The sequence below is a fragment of the Phyllostomus hastatus genome, unplaced genomic scaffold (genome assembly GCF_019186645.2).
Source record: "Phyllostomus hastatus isolate PE091 unplaced genomic scaffold, TTU_PhHast_1.1 phas_contig_34, whole genome shotgun sequence".
Classification (NCBI taxonomy): Eukaryota; Metazoa; Chordata; class Mammalia; order Chiroptera; family Phyllostomidae; genus Phyllostomus; species Phyllostomus hastatus.
In genome coordinates, this window is record NW_025333857.1 from 54,441,367 (window position 1) to 54,456,501 (window position 15,135).

At 38.9% G+C, this 15,135-nt stretch overlaps 1 protein-coding gene across 3 annotated transcripts in view; it reads left to right on the forward strand.

The window, feature by feature from the left end:
* Positions 1 to 15,135, forward strand: part of SLC44A1 (solute carrier family 44 member 1) — a 171,216-nt gene that overhangs the window by 51,718 nt on the left and 104,363 nt on the right. For all 3 annotated transcript variants that reach the window (XM_045840086.1, XM_045840088.1, XM_045840087.1), the window contains exon 3: positions 4,008 to 4,150. In XM_045840086.1, the coding sequence (XP_045696042.1) occupies positions 4,008 to 4,150 (143 nt within the window). The remainder of the gene's footprint in view (positions 1 to 4,007; positions 4,151 to 15,135) is intronic.

Below are 15,135 nucleotides of genomic sequence, written 5' to 3' on the forward strand. Positions count from 1 at the left end.
TTTTCATCTGAAACTAGAGTGCTTCCTGCACTTGGATTTCAGGACTTTTTAAAAAAGAGATTGTGTTTTTAATTACCGTATATTTGGCCTACTTCCCCATTATCAGTGCTTGTACCATGTGGGAAGTCCCTGGGACAACAGGCATGGTTTCTTTCTAGCTTACTGTCATATTCTTTCTCTGTTCTCCCTGAAGCTTCTCACCCTCTCTATTCTGATGCTTTGGAAGCTGCCAAGAAGTTTACACAGCCCCTGTGAGAACATGTCAGCATCCCGTTTTACTATGTGTCTGTGACATTTATCTGTACTCGGCCTGCATCCCAGAGGGATGTGGGGCGACTTATGATGAAGAAAAAAAAAAAACAACACCTAAACCGCACGTCTAACAATACTGTTAAAAATAGTCAGAAAAGGAAATCAGAAATTATTTAAAGGAACCTGGAATGCAAAGTACTTATCAAGCATAAGAAGAAAATTCCTATGAAAAGTGAAAGAAGAACATAACCTTTTTAATTATGCAAGGGCTTTGTTGTTTTAGACTAGTGGTGAAAGAAGATTGTAATTGTGATCTAAATATTTCTGTGAAGAAACAAAATTACTGACACTATTTCTCACTTTTATCCCCCAAGGGATTTTTGTTCTGTAGTCAAGAATTGAAAGGGTTTTTGGTTAGTCCCCGATTACCGCTGTCAACCTCTTTAGTCTGATTTATTCAGATGTACCACTGACAGCTACCGTATATTGATTACCTGCCATGGGCCAGACCAGCTAGGGGCTCGATATGCATCACCACATTGAGTTCTCATCGTTAGACTGTGAAATAGATGCTACGATAGCCCTGCCCTTATTCACAGGAGACACCTTCCAGGACCCCCCAATGGATGCCTGGGAACGTGGCTAGTACCAAACCCTGTGGATAGTATGTTTTCTTCTATGCATACATGACTTTTCACTTAAAGGAGGCCCTTTATAGTTTCTCTCTGTCATATCTGAATTGCCAGCATCACTGCTCTTGTACTTTGGGGCCCTTATTAAATAAAATAAGGGTGACTTGAGCACAAGCACTGTGATACTGTGGCAACTGATCTGATAACCAAGAGAGCTACTAAGTGACTGACGGACAGGTAGCTTATACAGCATGGATGCCCTGGACAAAGGCATGATGCACATCCCAGACGGTGTGGAGCGAGGAGTGGGATTCATCATGCTTCTCAAAACGGCATGCAATTTAAAACATATGGATTGTCCCTGGCTGGTGTAGCTCAGTGGATTGAGCACGGGCTGTGAACCAAAGCATTGCAGGTTTGATTCCCAGTCAGGGCACATGCCTGGGTTGCAGGCCATGGCCCCCAGCAACCGCACAATGATGTTTCTCTCTCTTTCTCCCTCCCTCCCCTCTCTAAAAAACCAAATAAATAAAATCTTAAAAAAAAACATATGGATTGTTTACAGCCATTTAATGTTTTCAGACCATGGTTGACTATGGGTGACTGAAACCTCAGATAAGAAAGTTCAGTATTCTGTGTTAGGTACGAGGAGAAAACAGCCTAAATAGATAGTAGGATCAAGGTCACACAAGTAGGAAGTGGCAGAGTGAGGGTTTGAATCCAGGTCTCTCCGGATTCCCTGTCTATTACCCACGATGCTTCTTGTTAAAGAGCCACATTGGAAAGGTTAGTCATCAAACCTCCTGTTAGTTACCTCCGCTTACAGGTTTTGCCTAGTTATAGGGTTTCCTATTTTGAGGTTCAAGAATAATCTTAAAATGATGTGTTGACTTGCATGTGTATGTATGTGGAGGGTTAAATTTTTTCTCATGTCTTAGTGTTGGCTTGAAGTTCTGAGATGGGGCTAACTGCCCTGCAGTCTCCTTGGAGAAGTCTGGGCGGGGGAGAGGGGAGGGCAATGGGGTGAGGATGCAGGAGTGAGTACTGACCATCTGTGCCTAATTTAGCACTCACAGTTAGCTTTGAGACAGAAAGGGTACTATCATTTATTGAGATAGACACTTTGCCTGTATTATCTCATGTAGTTCACACAGGAGCCTTTGTGAGCCTTCACACTTCAGCCCCAATTTGTAGCTGGGTAAACTGAGGCACAGAGAATTAAGCAAGGGTGTCCAAGTTAACACAAGGCAAAATTGAGTCATCTGTGTCCCATTGATCAGTATCGGTTTATCTGGCCCCAAAGCCCATGGACCTTCCCTTACAGCCTGTTCTCATTTCAAACAACGGCAATAGCTACTATTTATTGAGGTCTTCCTTTGAGGAATCTTACCACTTTACTGGATTATTTCATTTAACCCTTACAGACGCCTCATGAGCTACCATTATCTCCATCTTACAGGTCAGTAAACTGAGGCACAGGGAGTTAAAGTAACCGGGCAAGGATCAGAGAGCAAGATAGTAGCAAATCAGCAATCGTACCTGCTGAGTCTACTTTCTTACAAAGTATAATTTCAAGAAGTTTCTCCTAGCTAGAGGTATACTCTGTACTCTTCCCCTCTCACTTTCCTTACTTGAATGATAGAAATAGGTTATTTTGAAAAGGAAGTAAGGAATTTGTTTGCCTTTTTAGGAAAGCGTGTTTAAGAAGGAAATACTTCCTCTGAGGGATTACATAGGAGTATCATTCGTAGGCCTGAGATCAGCCAGGGCCACTTAGTGCTCTCAGGATGCTTGGCCATCCTGGGCCAACAGTGTAATCTCTGCCTGCATTGGCCACTTTGGTAAAGGTAGCAAGAACTCAAGCTTGGAAGGACCAAGTTGCAGGGATAGTTCTCAATCCCAGTCTCTCCTCCGATTTTAATCAGTTTATCCGTAGTGACTCACCTTACCTCCTGTCCTCAGGCCCACTAACTTGCAGTTGAGTACAGGCATTTGCTGCTTTGTTTTGGTCAGCATGTACCATATTTTGCTGTGTATAATGTGCACTTTTTTGCTCAAATTTTTGAGGGAAAAGTAAGGGTGCTCATTATACGTGGGTAGTACCTCAAATACCTTGTATTTGTTCTTGTGTTTTATAATCATTTGTTACATACAATTTCTTGTACCACAATGTGTTCAGAAATAAATGTTAAGATTTCTTTATAATATAAAAAACAAGTATCTAAATATAAGTACATAAAAAATTGAATTAAACAGTAAAACAAAAGATTTTTTTCCCCTGAAAGTTTAGGCCAAAAATGTGGGCATGTATTATACACAGGAATGCATTACCCACGACAAAATATGGTACTTGACCTAGCAAGCATGATGTGGTTCTGAAGCATCTACCATTTGCCTTTGGCACTGTGATGAAGCATGCTCCCGTGAAATGGAGCGACCTCTGTGGCACGCAGTCCCAGTGCCTCACTGTCCTTGACTGTCCAATATTAAGAGCAGGTCAGTGCTTCATGGCGTCATTCTTTGGCTTGTATACAGCTTTATTGCAGGAAGCACACAGAAGTGTTGTGTGCACTGAAGTGTTCATTCAAAACCCACATAGCTATTATTCTTTGAATTTTTTCTTTTATCCATTGTTACTGTTCATTTAATAGGACTCCTTCAACCAAATAAAACTAAAAAAAAAATGAAGAAAGGTAGGTTTGATTGTATGCTCTGATCTTTACTAGCTTCTGTGGCCTGGGAAAACTTATGTAACCTCCCTGGGCCTCAGTTGCCTCATCATGAGGATTAGCTATAATGCATGGTAAGCGCCCAGTACAGAGCCTGGCGTAGAGCAGATGTTCCATACAGAGAAGCTGCTGTTATTATAAAATGCAGAGACGCTCTTATGATGTAACAGCTTAGAGATTTTTTTTTTTGTTATAGTAGTAAATAGTGTTTCCCTGGGGACTTCTTTGGGCTGCTTATGTGAAAACCAAGGAAAACAGTAGAATAGTGTTTGCAAGAAGGAAAGATAGCTCTTTGTTCCCTTCGACAGACAAAGAAGCTCATTATCGTATCAAGTGGTGACTGTTGCTATTGAAATGGTTTATTTGTATGTTTTTTTTCTGTTTTTTTCCCTAGGGATTTATTTGTGGCTTTTCAGTAGCAACAGGTGCAGCAGCGAGACTAGTGTCAGGATACGACAGCTATGGAAATATCTGTGGGCAGAAAAATGCAAAGTTGGAATCAATACCAAACAGTGGCATGGACCACACCCATCGGAAGTGAGTAGAATGTTGCTGAATGACGAACACAATGGAAACTTTGAAGTGGGGGGAGAAAATGCTGCTTTTTGTACTGTTTGTTATAAGGATATCTTACTGAATATTATTTTTATATAACTCCTGGGTTTTTTCTTTTTTTCAAACTGTCCACTTGAATCATTGCTGACCTATAAACTCTCCAGGAAAGAAAAGTAGCTGCCATGTTAAAACCTTGACGTTTTAATGAGTTAAAGGTGTGACTTGAGAGGGTTGCTCTTGTACTTTGTTTTCCCATTAGCTTTTAGGTTGTGCATTAAGTTTTAACCCAGAAAAATAACATTTTTCTTCCTATGATTATATTTGATGGGAGACAGAGGGATGATAATGGATTTTGAAACATTAAAGTTATAATGAAACATTTTATAATGCATAATTTATAAGTACACATCAATCCAACTTTATAAAAGATGCATTTGCTTTTTCAGACGTTAAAATTTGCTTTGGGCTCTCAAGGTTCATCTTTTGGATTTCATGAAATTCCTGACTTAATTGCCTTTTTTTTTCTTCAACAGGGCTATTACTTCATTTTTAATGTCTCTGGGGAAAATATATTTTCTCAGTCATGTTTTATGTATGATCAGTATATTTGTTTAAACTGCCTATTTATGCCCCCATCAAACTTTATTACGCTAGTCTAATAAAGACAGGACTTCAGAATTAAGCAAACTAATTTTAAGGTGACAAATTAACCAGTTCAATTAATGAATTTTATAGGAAAGGCGAAGTAGATTTTTTTAAAACATTTTTATGGCTGTATTTCTATTGTGAAGCATCTCCCAGGATGTAATAACTATATTTATTATTGGATAAATCTGTTGCTTAAATCTGGGCCCCTACTGGAAAGTATAAGATTAATTTAGTAATTTCACAAATGTAAAGATACCCAAATAGTTAATCACATTTCAGAGAAATTCCTCCATTGAACAAAGAAATAATAAAATTCAAATAGATAAGAATTTAAGTAATAATGAATATGTGTGTAGCATACTGCAGTCAACAAACCCATGCTCAGCCACCCTGTGTGGTAGTGGTAGTAGAAGCCTGGAGAGATGAAATGACTTTTCAAAGGTCTGGTGGGCAGTGGAATAGCCAACGCAGACCACGAGCTTTTCTCTTGCATGCACCTGCATCCCCTGACGGAAGTGAAAATTGGACTCTTACAGAGTAGTGTGAAGGGTTGTTTCATTTTTCCTTTGTGATTGCCTCATGCAATTAACACAAATTTTAGGTCTTGTACAATATTGTTTCTTGTAGCAAGACTACCCATATATTGTTTGCTTTTCTTTTTTATTTTGAAATAATTTTAGACTCACATAGAAGCTGCGAAGAAAAGCGCAGAGTTCCACATATCTTTTTTTGTATCTAGCATCCATGCTGTCAAATATTGTTTAATCTTTAATGCTGTTGACACGCACCGAACGTAAAGGGTTACCACTTAGATAACTGAGGAAACAGGAGGAGAAAGGCTCTGCTCCCACAGGTCGACTGCTCACGTGAGGTTGTAATTATTTTTATGGCTCCCTTTATAACTTGCTGAAGACTCCAAGTATATTCTCACCGTACGGTTTGTGTAAATGTCACCCTTCACGCGTGACTTAATGGGGGTTTATTTAGTTAATTTTTAATTTCAAATCCTTGGGTTATTCTATGTGCATTTTGACCTCTGACAAAGAGAGTCTGCTATGATTAAAAATAAAAGTGGTTACTGTTCCCTGAATGCTGAGGTTAGTCAAGAGCCATTTGCAGATAGCGTAACTGTGGGGAAATACCATATTTGGCCATGTGTAATGAACCACCTATGTGTCTGGACCAAACTTTCAGGAAAAAAAACCTTTCATTTTAATTTTTAGATTCAATTATTTATTTATTTATATTTAGAAACCAAACTGACTATTATATTCTAGGGTATTATTTTGTATACAGATATTGTTACTGCTTTCTAGAGTTACATTTGTAATGCATAAGCATAAATTAAAGAATTAAAAACATTTATATAGATATGGAATTACTACTTCCCATGTATAATATGCATCCTTATTTTTCCCTTAAAAACTTGGACAAAAAAGTGTGCATTATACATGGCAAATACAAGTGTGCATTATATACGGTAGTGTCTGAAGTAGAGACACCCTAACTCATGTATAGATATTTAAAATTCACTTTTCATCTCTGCTTGCCCCTTCTCTGCATATGAGCATTTTAGTGCTGACCCACCTAAGTATTTCTATTTTAAATGGTAATTTTAATGACCTGAATGGTACATTTTAAATGTATTTTTCTCAGGTAAGTGTATTCGGATTTGAAAAGAGGCAGAAAATCTTTATTACCTTTATTCCATCCTCATCTTTTTTTCTGTTCAGTGCATTGGTTTACTCCTTTTTCACTCATTTCCTCACATGTCCTTAGCTTTATTATGAATACCAGTCCCTTCCATAGCTATAGATTTTTTTTACATCTGTTTTGTCTGATATAACCTCAACTTGACCTTGATCACATTCTCCTATCCCTCATCCTCATCTCAGTACCTAATACTGAACTAGGATCTCCATACATATTTTTGTGAATAAGTTAATGAATGGATCTTTTAAAATCTTAAATACAATTAACTCTTTCTTGCCTTCGTGAATGTTGTTTTCTCTATCAGAAAAAAAAAGATTTCTCCCATTTTTCACATGACTACCTTCTATTCATCCTTCAGTTCTCAGTAGAAATGTTACTTTCAAAAAAAGGTCTTTTTTGATCTCACCAGTTAAATCAAGTATTTAAAAATACTCTTTCAATGGGTCCTGTAATATGTGTAATTATACATTTATTTTGTGATTATTTGTTAAATGTTTGTCTCTCCTAATTTCCACAAGAACAGAGATGAGATCCGTTTTGTTCACTTCTGTAGCCCCAGTATCTAGAACATAGTTGGCACTCAATTCAGTGTTTATTGAATGGGTAAAGAAAGTTATTTCCTTTTTAGAATATGTTCTAAGAAGTGAATTACTGAGTCTGAGGATCTGAATATTTTAAGATTATTAATGCATATTGTTGAATGGCTTTCCATGAAGACTGTTCCATTAATATTCCCCCAACAGTGTCTGGGATTGCTTTATTTTTGTTAGTATTACTAGTCTTTAATTTTTACTAATTTGATCAACTAAAATATGGTGTTTTATAGTTTTAATTTGTGTGCCTTTGATTATTTGTGAGACGCTCTTCTGCTAGCCTATTCTTGTCTTACCTGTCATCTTCTCTGTGCTTTATACTGTGATAAGATTAAGTTCTTTAAAACACTGTATTGTCTTCTCCATGCCCAGTAGCCTTTCTTTTAGTGTAGTTGCCTACAGCATCAAAAATGAGCCTACTCAGTGCCCGCCATTCCAGGCTTCCTACGATCCAGACCCAGGGTACCTCTTCGGCCTTCTCTCCCTGCTCCTCAGTGGAGTGGTATTGATATTCAGTTGATTCTCTCTCTGTGTTCTCTTCCTCTATGCCAGTGATTCCTGAAAAACTTTTAAGGTGGTCTCATAACTAACTTCTTTATGAAATATTTCAAAATTAACTTGATCTTGTAGTGGTCTTGTCTTTATTATCAGAACATTCATTCCTATTTCACACTTGTTTTTCTGTTGCCTCTAAATTCTTCTCTAATTATATTCTGTATTTTTACCTGTATTAATTATCAGTAGCTAGGCAACAATATTACCATAAACTTCGCGGCTTAAAACAAGGTGAATGTAGCCCTGACTAGGTAGCTTGGTTAGTTAGAGTGTTGTCCTGATACGCCAAGGTTGTGGATTTGACCACTGGGCAGGGCACATATAAGAATCAACCAATGAATGCATGATTAAGTGGAACAAATTGATCTCTCTCAAATCAATCAATAAATTAAAAAGTAAATAAAAAAACAAGATGCAGACACATTTACTATCTCACAGTTTCTATCAGTCAGGAATCTGGATGTGGCTTAATTGCATCTCCTGCTCCAGAGTCTCTCCCTGGCTGTAGTCAAGGTGTTACTCAGGGCTGGGCTCTACTGGGAAAGTTCCCCTTCCAAGCTCACGTAGCTGTTGGCAGCACACAGTCCTTGAGGACGGTTGGACTGAGAGCCGTAGTGCTTGACTGGCTGTCAGCTGGAGGACGCCCTCCATGCATCTTCCATGGGCCTCCCCACATGGCCTGGCCCTCTCCATATGGTGCCTTACTTCAAAGCCAGCCAGGGAGAGCATCTATAGAGAGTCTGCAAGCAAGATGGAAGTTACAGATTTATATAATGTTTTTAAGGAAGTGCTATCCCATCACCTTTGCCATAGTCTACTGTTGAGAAGCAAGTCATAGGTCCTACCCAAGGTCAAGATGGGGCAATACACAAAGGCATGAATTCTAGGATGTAGGGATAATTGGGGCATTTTAGAGTCTGTCTGATGCACTGGCCAACTCTGTTTTCCAGGAGCACCATGTTTTATGTAACTCCCAGGTTTGAGCACCCAAAAGTTGCTTCATAAGGGCTTATTGAATTTCAATAAAATAGGAAGGAGTAAAGTCTGGAGAGAAATAAATGGAATGCCTTTGACCTCTTCTAACTAGAAAATTTAAAATGCGAAGATAACTGTAAGAATCCTGTTAGTAGTAAAGAAAAGGCAGCATTTCCTTTTCTTACCATTTTAAGGTGCTCTTTTTCTCCAAATAATATTTTTGACCTGGTAATATATTTATGATGGTAATAAAGATATATGGGAAAAGTGGCATATACTGTTTTTTGAGAAAAAGGAAGGCCCCATCTTCATAGATTATGTTCCCAAAGTTGATTTTTAAGTTGGTTGTTTGAGATGTGTAAAACTTTTCTACATAGAAACAATTTAAAAACCTTAGAACTTTTAAAAAAGGTTCTAAGGCTGGCTGGGTTCAGAATAGCTCATTTATCTTAAAACCATAAAGTGTCAGAGATGAAAGGGACCTTTAAAACTACCTAGCATGTAGCCTCCTTAAAACATCCTATCAAATATTCGTGAGTGCCTGCTAAAGCCCAGAGAAGAAAATGAGGTGGCTCATTCACAACTGAGCTGTGGGGATTGGTGGTAATGGTACTGTAGGACGTGACTAGGGCTTACAGCCAGTGCTTTTGGTTCTGGGGAATGGGGTGGTAATAATATATTTGGAACCATGATTGACAATTCCAAAAACATCTCTTCTGCCACATTCTAGATCACCTACAATTTTCCAAACCATAATCTAGCCTTAAAGTGTGTGTGTCAATTTTGAGACCGATGATGAAGATGATGATAATTATAGTAATTGTCCCCAGAGAGGAAGCCCCCCCCCACCCCCCATCTTCCATGTCAATTTTGATAAAGCAGGATTGCTTCTAGTTCTAAGATACCTGAATTAGTAGATAGGGGACTCTGCTAGGGCAAAGCATCCAGCTCTGTTGGTGCCTGGGGAGATGATGATGATTGGAGGATACTCCAAAAAATTTTTCCCATCGTATCTTAGTTATCAATATTGATTTTTCCATAAAGGTTTTAAAAATATCTCTTTACAAATTTAAGTCTCTTCTTTATCTTTTTGTCTTTTTTTTTTTCCTAAGGAATTCAGTTAATGTCCCAATCACTGATAAAGGCCCCCTAAAGTGCCTCTGAGGTTTCAGATAATCAGTGGTAACAGGATGTTCAGGCAGTACAGGTCTGAGGAGGCTGATGGCCTGCAGCGCCTCATCTATAGGGGGCATTTCATTTGAGACCTTTTTCAGTTCCCTTCATAACCTCCAGCAGAGGATCTAGTGAAAATCGCAGTGTGAGATTTACCGCTTTTCTTTAACCATCTCCTTCCCCAGAAATCCACAGCTTAGCATGTGTGTGATAGAAGGACCCGTAAGGTCCCTGAGCCCCTTCATTTCATGAGTGAAGAAACTGGGGTGTAGGAAACCAGAGTGACACAATGGGGACCGCACTCCCAGGATGAGCCCCGCCCTCTCCAGGCTCTGTCTGGTGCTCTTTGCATTCCTTGCTGCACTGTCGCTGATAAGCTGCACAAAGATCCGCTCTCCCACCTGCTGTCACCTTTGGGGCCCCTCCCTCCCAGCATTTAAAGATGAAAGGGACTTTGGGGAGAACATGCAGAGAAGAAGGGGCAGGTTATATAAATTAATAAAGTTCTAACTACAGACATTTCGAAAGGAACCAAAGCCCTTAGATATGTGATCTATGAAGGCTTTGAACAATTGGAAGGCAATCTTTGTTTCTTTTTCTGTCAGATAAAGAATATGAATTTTAATGATGAGATGCATTATTCTCATTTCACATTTGGATTTTTTTTACTATTTATGTATTTTAAACATTCATTCAAAAACATGTAGCTTAAACCAATAACGTTACTTCTAGTAAATGACTGATCGTTTAATAGATAATAGTCTTATTTTTAAAAAAAACTCTATTTTTAAATGTTTTTAAAACTTTTATTTGTTAATTATAGTTTGCACTCAGTATTATTTTTTATGAGTTTCAGGTATACAGCGTAGTGGCTAGGTAATCATATGCATTACAAAGAGTTCCCCTTGATATTTCCAGTACCCATCTGGCATCATACATAGTTATTACAATATTATTGACTGTACTCCCTGTGCTGTACTTTACAGCCCCAGGACTGTTCTGTAACTGCCCATTTGTACTTCTTTATCCTTTCATCTTTTTCACTGAGCCCCCTAACCAGCCTCCTCTCGGGCAACCATCAGTTCATTCTCTGTGTTTCTGAGTCTGTTCGAATTGTTTTTTTTTTGCTTGTTTTTGTTCATTAGATTCCACATGTAACTGAAACTATATGGTACTTGACTTTCTCTGACTGACTTATTTCACTTAGCATAATCCCCTCTAGGTCCATCCATGCAATTGCAACAGGTAAGATTTTGTTCTTTTTATGGCTGAGTAATATTCCATTGTATATATGTGCCACAGCTTTTTTATCCACGCATCTACTGATGGGCACTTGGGTTGCTTCCATACCTTGGCTACTGTAAATAATGCTTCAATGAACATAGGGGTGCATGTATCCTGTCAAACTGTTTTGAGAAACCCCATGATTGTTAATTAGTTTATTAACTTTTATAAAGGCTTGTTTAGGGGGTTGGTAGTGTTATTATATCAGTTTGGAGAATCTGTTCACTATTTAAACTACTGATGAGAATATTGCCAAGTTTTCTTGCCTCCACCATGCAATATAACCGTCTATTTTAGGAAGAATGTTTTTCTTTTGTTAAAACACACCTCGTTTGAAGACCTTTTAAAGAATTATCAAATCTTGTTGACTCTGCATACCTGTCTCTGTTTGAAAAAGAAAAAGAACTAGAAAAGTACAAAGCTTGGTAAAATATTCATTTCGAGAATTCTTCTCCTAAGTAGTATAGCTCTTCATGTTTCCATCACTAAGACTTAATTTCTTTTCCTCCTGATGACAAATCAAATTATTCTTTACTGAATGACTCTTTCACCATTCCTGAAATTTTTATTTATTTATTTAGTCCTCAGCAAACATTTATTGAAAATCTGTGTGCAAGACACCTGTATTAGGTAAAATAAAATAAGATACAACCTAAATGGCTGAGAAAAGAGCTTCGGTTAAAATCATTCATTTATTCACTCATTCTTGAATTATATTCCTTGGCCATCTTCTTCGGGTTAGGCACTGGCAATTATACAGTTGAGCAACATGTGCACACTCTTTTATTTTATGGAAATCACAATCAGTGGAGAGAATAGAACTTAATAAGATCATCTTGCAGTCACGGTGTTATTACAGCTGTCAGCAGTGTTATGAAGGGAGAGGTATGAAGGCCTGAGAGGCACTAATAGGAAGACCTGGCCCAGTCTGGGGAACCATGAAGTGGTAAAAATCATGGTGTAGAATTATGTCCATTGACATGGAGTATCTGCCTAACATTATTAATAGAAAATAGGTTGAAAAGCAGTCCATATCGTGTGGTTTTTATTTACATATATAAGTATACATGTGCACAGAAAAGTATAGGATGACACGAAAATGTTAACAGTGTCGTTAACTGTTGAATTATGGGTGGTTTTAATTTTCTTTTATACTCATTTCTCTTTAAGTTTTCTACAATTAATAAATATTACTTGGATAATGAAAAAATTTTAAAATAAAAAAAGGCATTCACAATGTCCTTGAAAGGATTGCATTCTAGTGAGGAAGACAAATTGCACAGATGAAACTATGACAATGCAAGGTGGGACATCCTACAAAAGTGTTGCATATTGAAAGCCAGGCGACTCTGGTTTCCTGGGTTCCTAACAGCAGTCTGGTGGGGAGAGGAAAATAAGGCAATTTGATGGTAGCGTTGCCATCACCACTATTAGTATCTACTGTTGCTGTAACAAATTGCCACAAACTAAGTGGCTTAAAACAACACAGTTTTATAAATCAGAAATCTGTGCATAATATAGCTCATGAAGCCAGTTTCCTCCTCCAGATTTCACAGGGCTGAAATTGAAGTGTCCTTAGGACCGTCTTCCTTACCAGAGGCTCTGGGGGTGAGTCTTCTTCCACACTTCCTCAGGCTGTTGGCAGAATTCAGTTCCCATGTGGCTGTAGGACTGAGGCCCCTTTTCCGTGCTATCAGTTAGGGGTTCTCAGCTGCTAGAGGCAGCCTATGTATCCTGCGTGTTATGGTCCTTTTTCTTCAGTCACAGTAGGTCAGATCATTTTCATGCTTCACTGTCTCTGACCTCCTCTTCTTCACAGTAGCATCTTGGTTCTAGATTGTCCATGTGGGTTAAAGAATCTCTCAGGCAATGACTGGGGGTTCATGGACAGAGTCATTTTAAGTAGGGCTTTAAAGCCCCATGTAGGTAGGCGGGTGGTTCAGAGAAGAACTTGCATTCTAGCAGAGGAAAACCAAACAAAATAGGTCTCTGGAAGGAGGGCACACAGAGATGATGGAGGGGGGCCTGGTGAATGGACGGTCCTGTAGGTTCTGCAGCTGTGGCTCCAAGAGCCCATCTGAGTGGCTATGGGATTTGATTTGATGCCAGGCTCGGTTCTTGTTGGCTGAAGGACCACATGGGCTGAGTCTACAGATTGGAGTTCTGTCGGTCAGGCTAAAGCTGAGTGAAAACTGGTAAAAACAGAAGGAGCTTCTGACTCTGTCTTGTAGAATTGCAGAGGTTTATGAGCGGAGTGGTAGTACATTTATCCACTGCGCTAATGCTTGAATTTTACTGAGTGTTCAGGGTATTCAGAGTGGCCCAGTAGATCACTTGCTCATTCCCACACTCAGGGATGAGTCTGAACGAATGGAGATACTCTAAGCCTTTGACTATTTTTGCTTCACTTTGAGGGAAAACACTCTCCCCTATGTCTCCTGTCAAAAAATACTGATTCCAACATTAACCCACCTCTTGTTGTTTGGCTCAACATGGAAAACAGCAGCCTGGATATGTGGACCCATTTTCCCACAAATTTATAAGCATTTGGAAACAGTAACATTTATGATGTTCTAGGTGGAAACGTCTTGTATTATATACAATTTTTCTTAAACTTTTATTTTTCTCTCTGGCAAATGTTAGAATTTGTAAGAATGATAGCTGCATTTTCAGAAGGTGAATTTATGGAGTCATCTTTAGAAATTTTTTTTCAATTTGTAACCATAGCACTCTTTAGCCTAAATTTTTTTAACATCTTTACAAAGGTGACATCTGTATTACAAGTGTAGTTCTACCTCTAGAATCATGCTTGCTATGGATGATACTGCTAGCAATTTGAAATCCAATTGCATACCTTAGAAAATGCAAAAGCTGAAATTTGAAATGTTTTGCAGATTCTGAATAGGAAAGTAAAAAGCTATGAACAGAATTGGATGACAGGCATGTATGTACCAAAGCAAGGATAGATAGGAGGGGTGGTTTTTCTCTGTGTTACCTGCCTCGGTGTATACACTGGACATAGCTAAGTTAAATGGCTGGTGACCTGTGTTCAGTCCGAAGTCTCCCTACTTGGTTTGGATCCCAGTTAACCAGGCTGCTGTAAAGATTCCAAAAAAACTTTTGTCATTGTAAATAAGCTCATAGATTTTGATAATTATTAACTACTTCAACTATGAATTCTTTTTCAGCTATGAATTTTTACAGTCACCAGTTGGCCACCTGTTTATGTTACGTGGTTGTGAGAGTTGAGGGCAACTGAGAAGTCAGAGTGTACGCAGTCCCCACATAACCACTCTCATTTCTGACGCCGGTCGCAGGTTCAGGGGTCCACAAGGCAACCTAGAGGTTTGATAATTTGCCAGAAAATCTCTCAGAATTCATGGAAATCTATTATACTCACAGTTAATGGCTTATTACTAGGAAAGGCTGCAGATTCAAATCAGACAATGAAAGAAGTGCATAGGGCAGAGCTTCCGTTGTTTCTTTCCCCAGAGAGTCAGGGCACGTTACCTTCCTGTCATTGATGCGTGACAATACACACGATGTACTGCCAGCTGGTATGCTCGCCCACACTTCAGTGTTCAGAATTGTGGTTGGGGCTCCGAGACTCAGGCACGGTTCATTGCCCATTAGTTTATTCAGTCTCCTGCCCCTCTTGTCAAGCTGATGCCATGTAATCTAAAACTCCCGGTCTGCATGACATCACTGATCTAAGATTGGTCAACCCACACCCTAAATTCTACCTGGTGTGGCCTGCCCCCACCCTCAATCACTTTGCCAGTCTCTCTGCTGACCCAAGGCCCCAGGCAGATGAACACTCCTGGAAGACGTGGAGATTAACTCCCAGAAGCCCAGGGCAAAGTCCAGACCTCTTGTTGAGCAGTTAAATTCTTTACCCAGCATTTTAAGCATAATGGAAAAGTGTTACTGAGATTCACTCATGTTGTTAAACATGTCAGTAAGTTGTTCTTTTTAAGTAACTGAGAAGTGTTCCATAGTGGGACTACCCCATTTTGGTTATCTCTT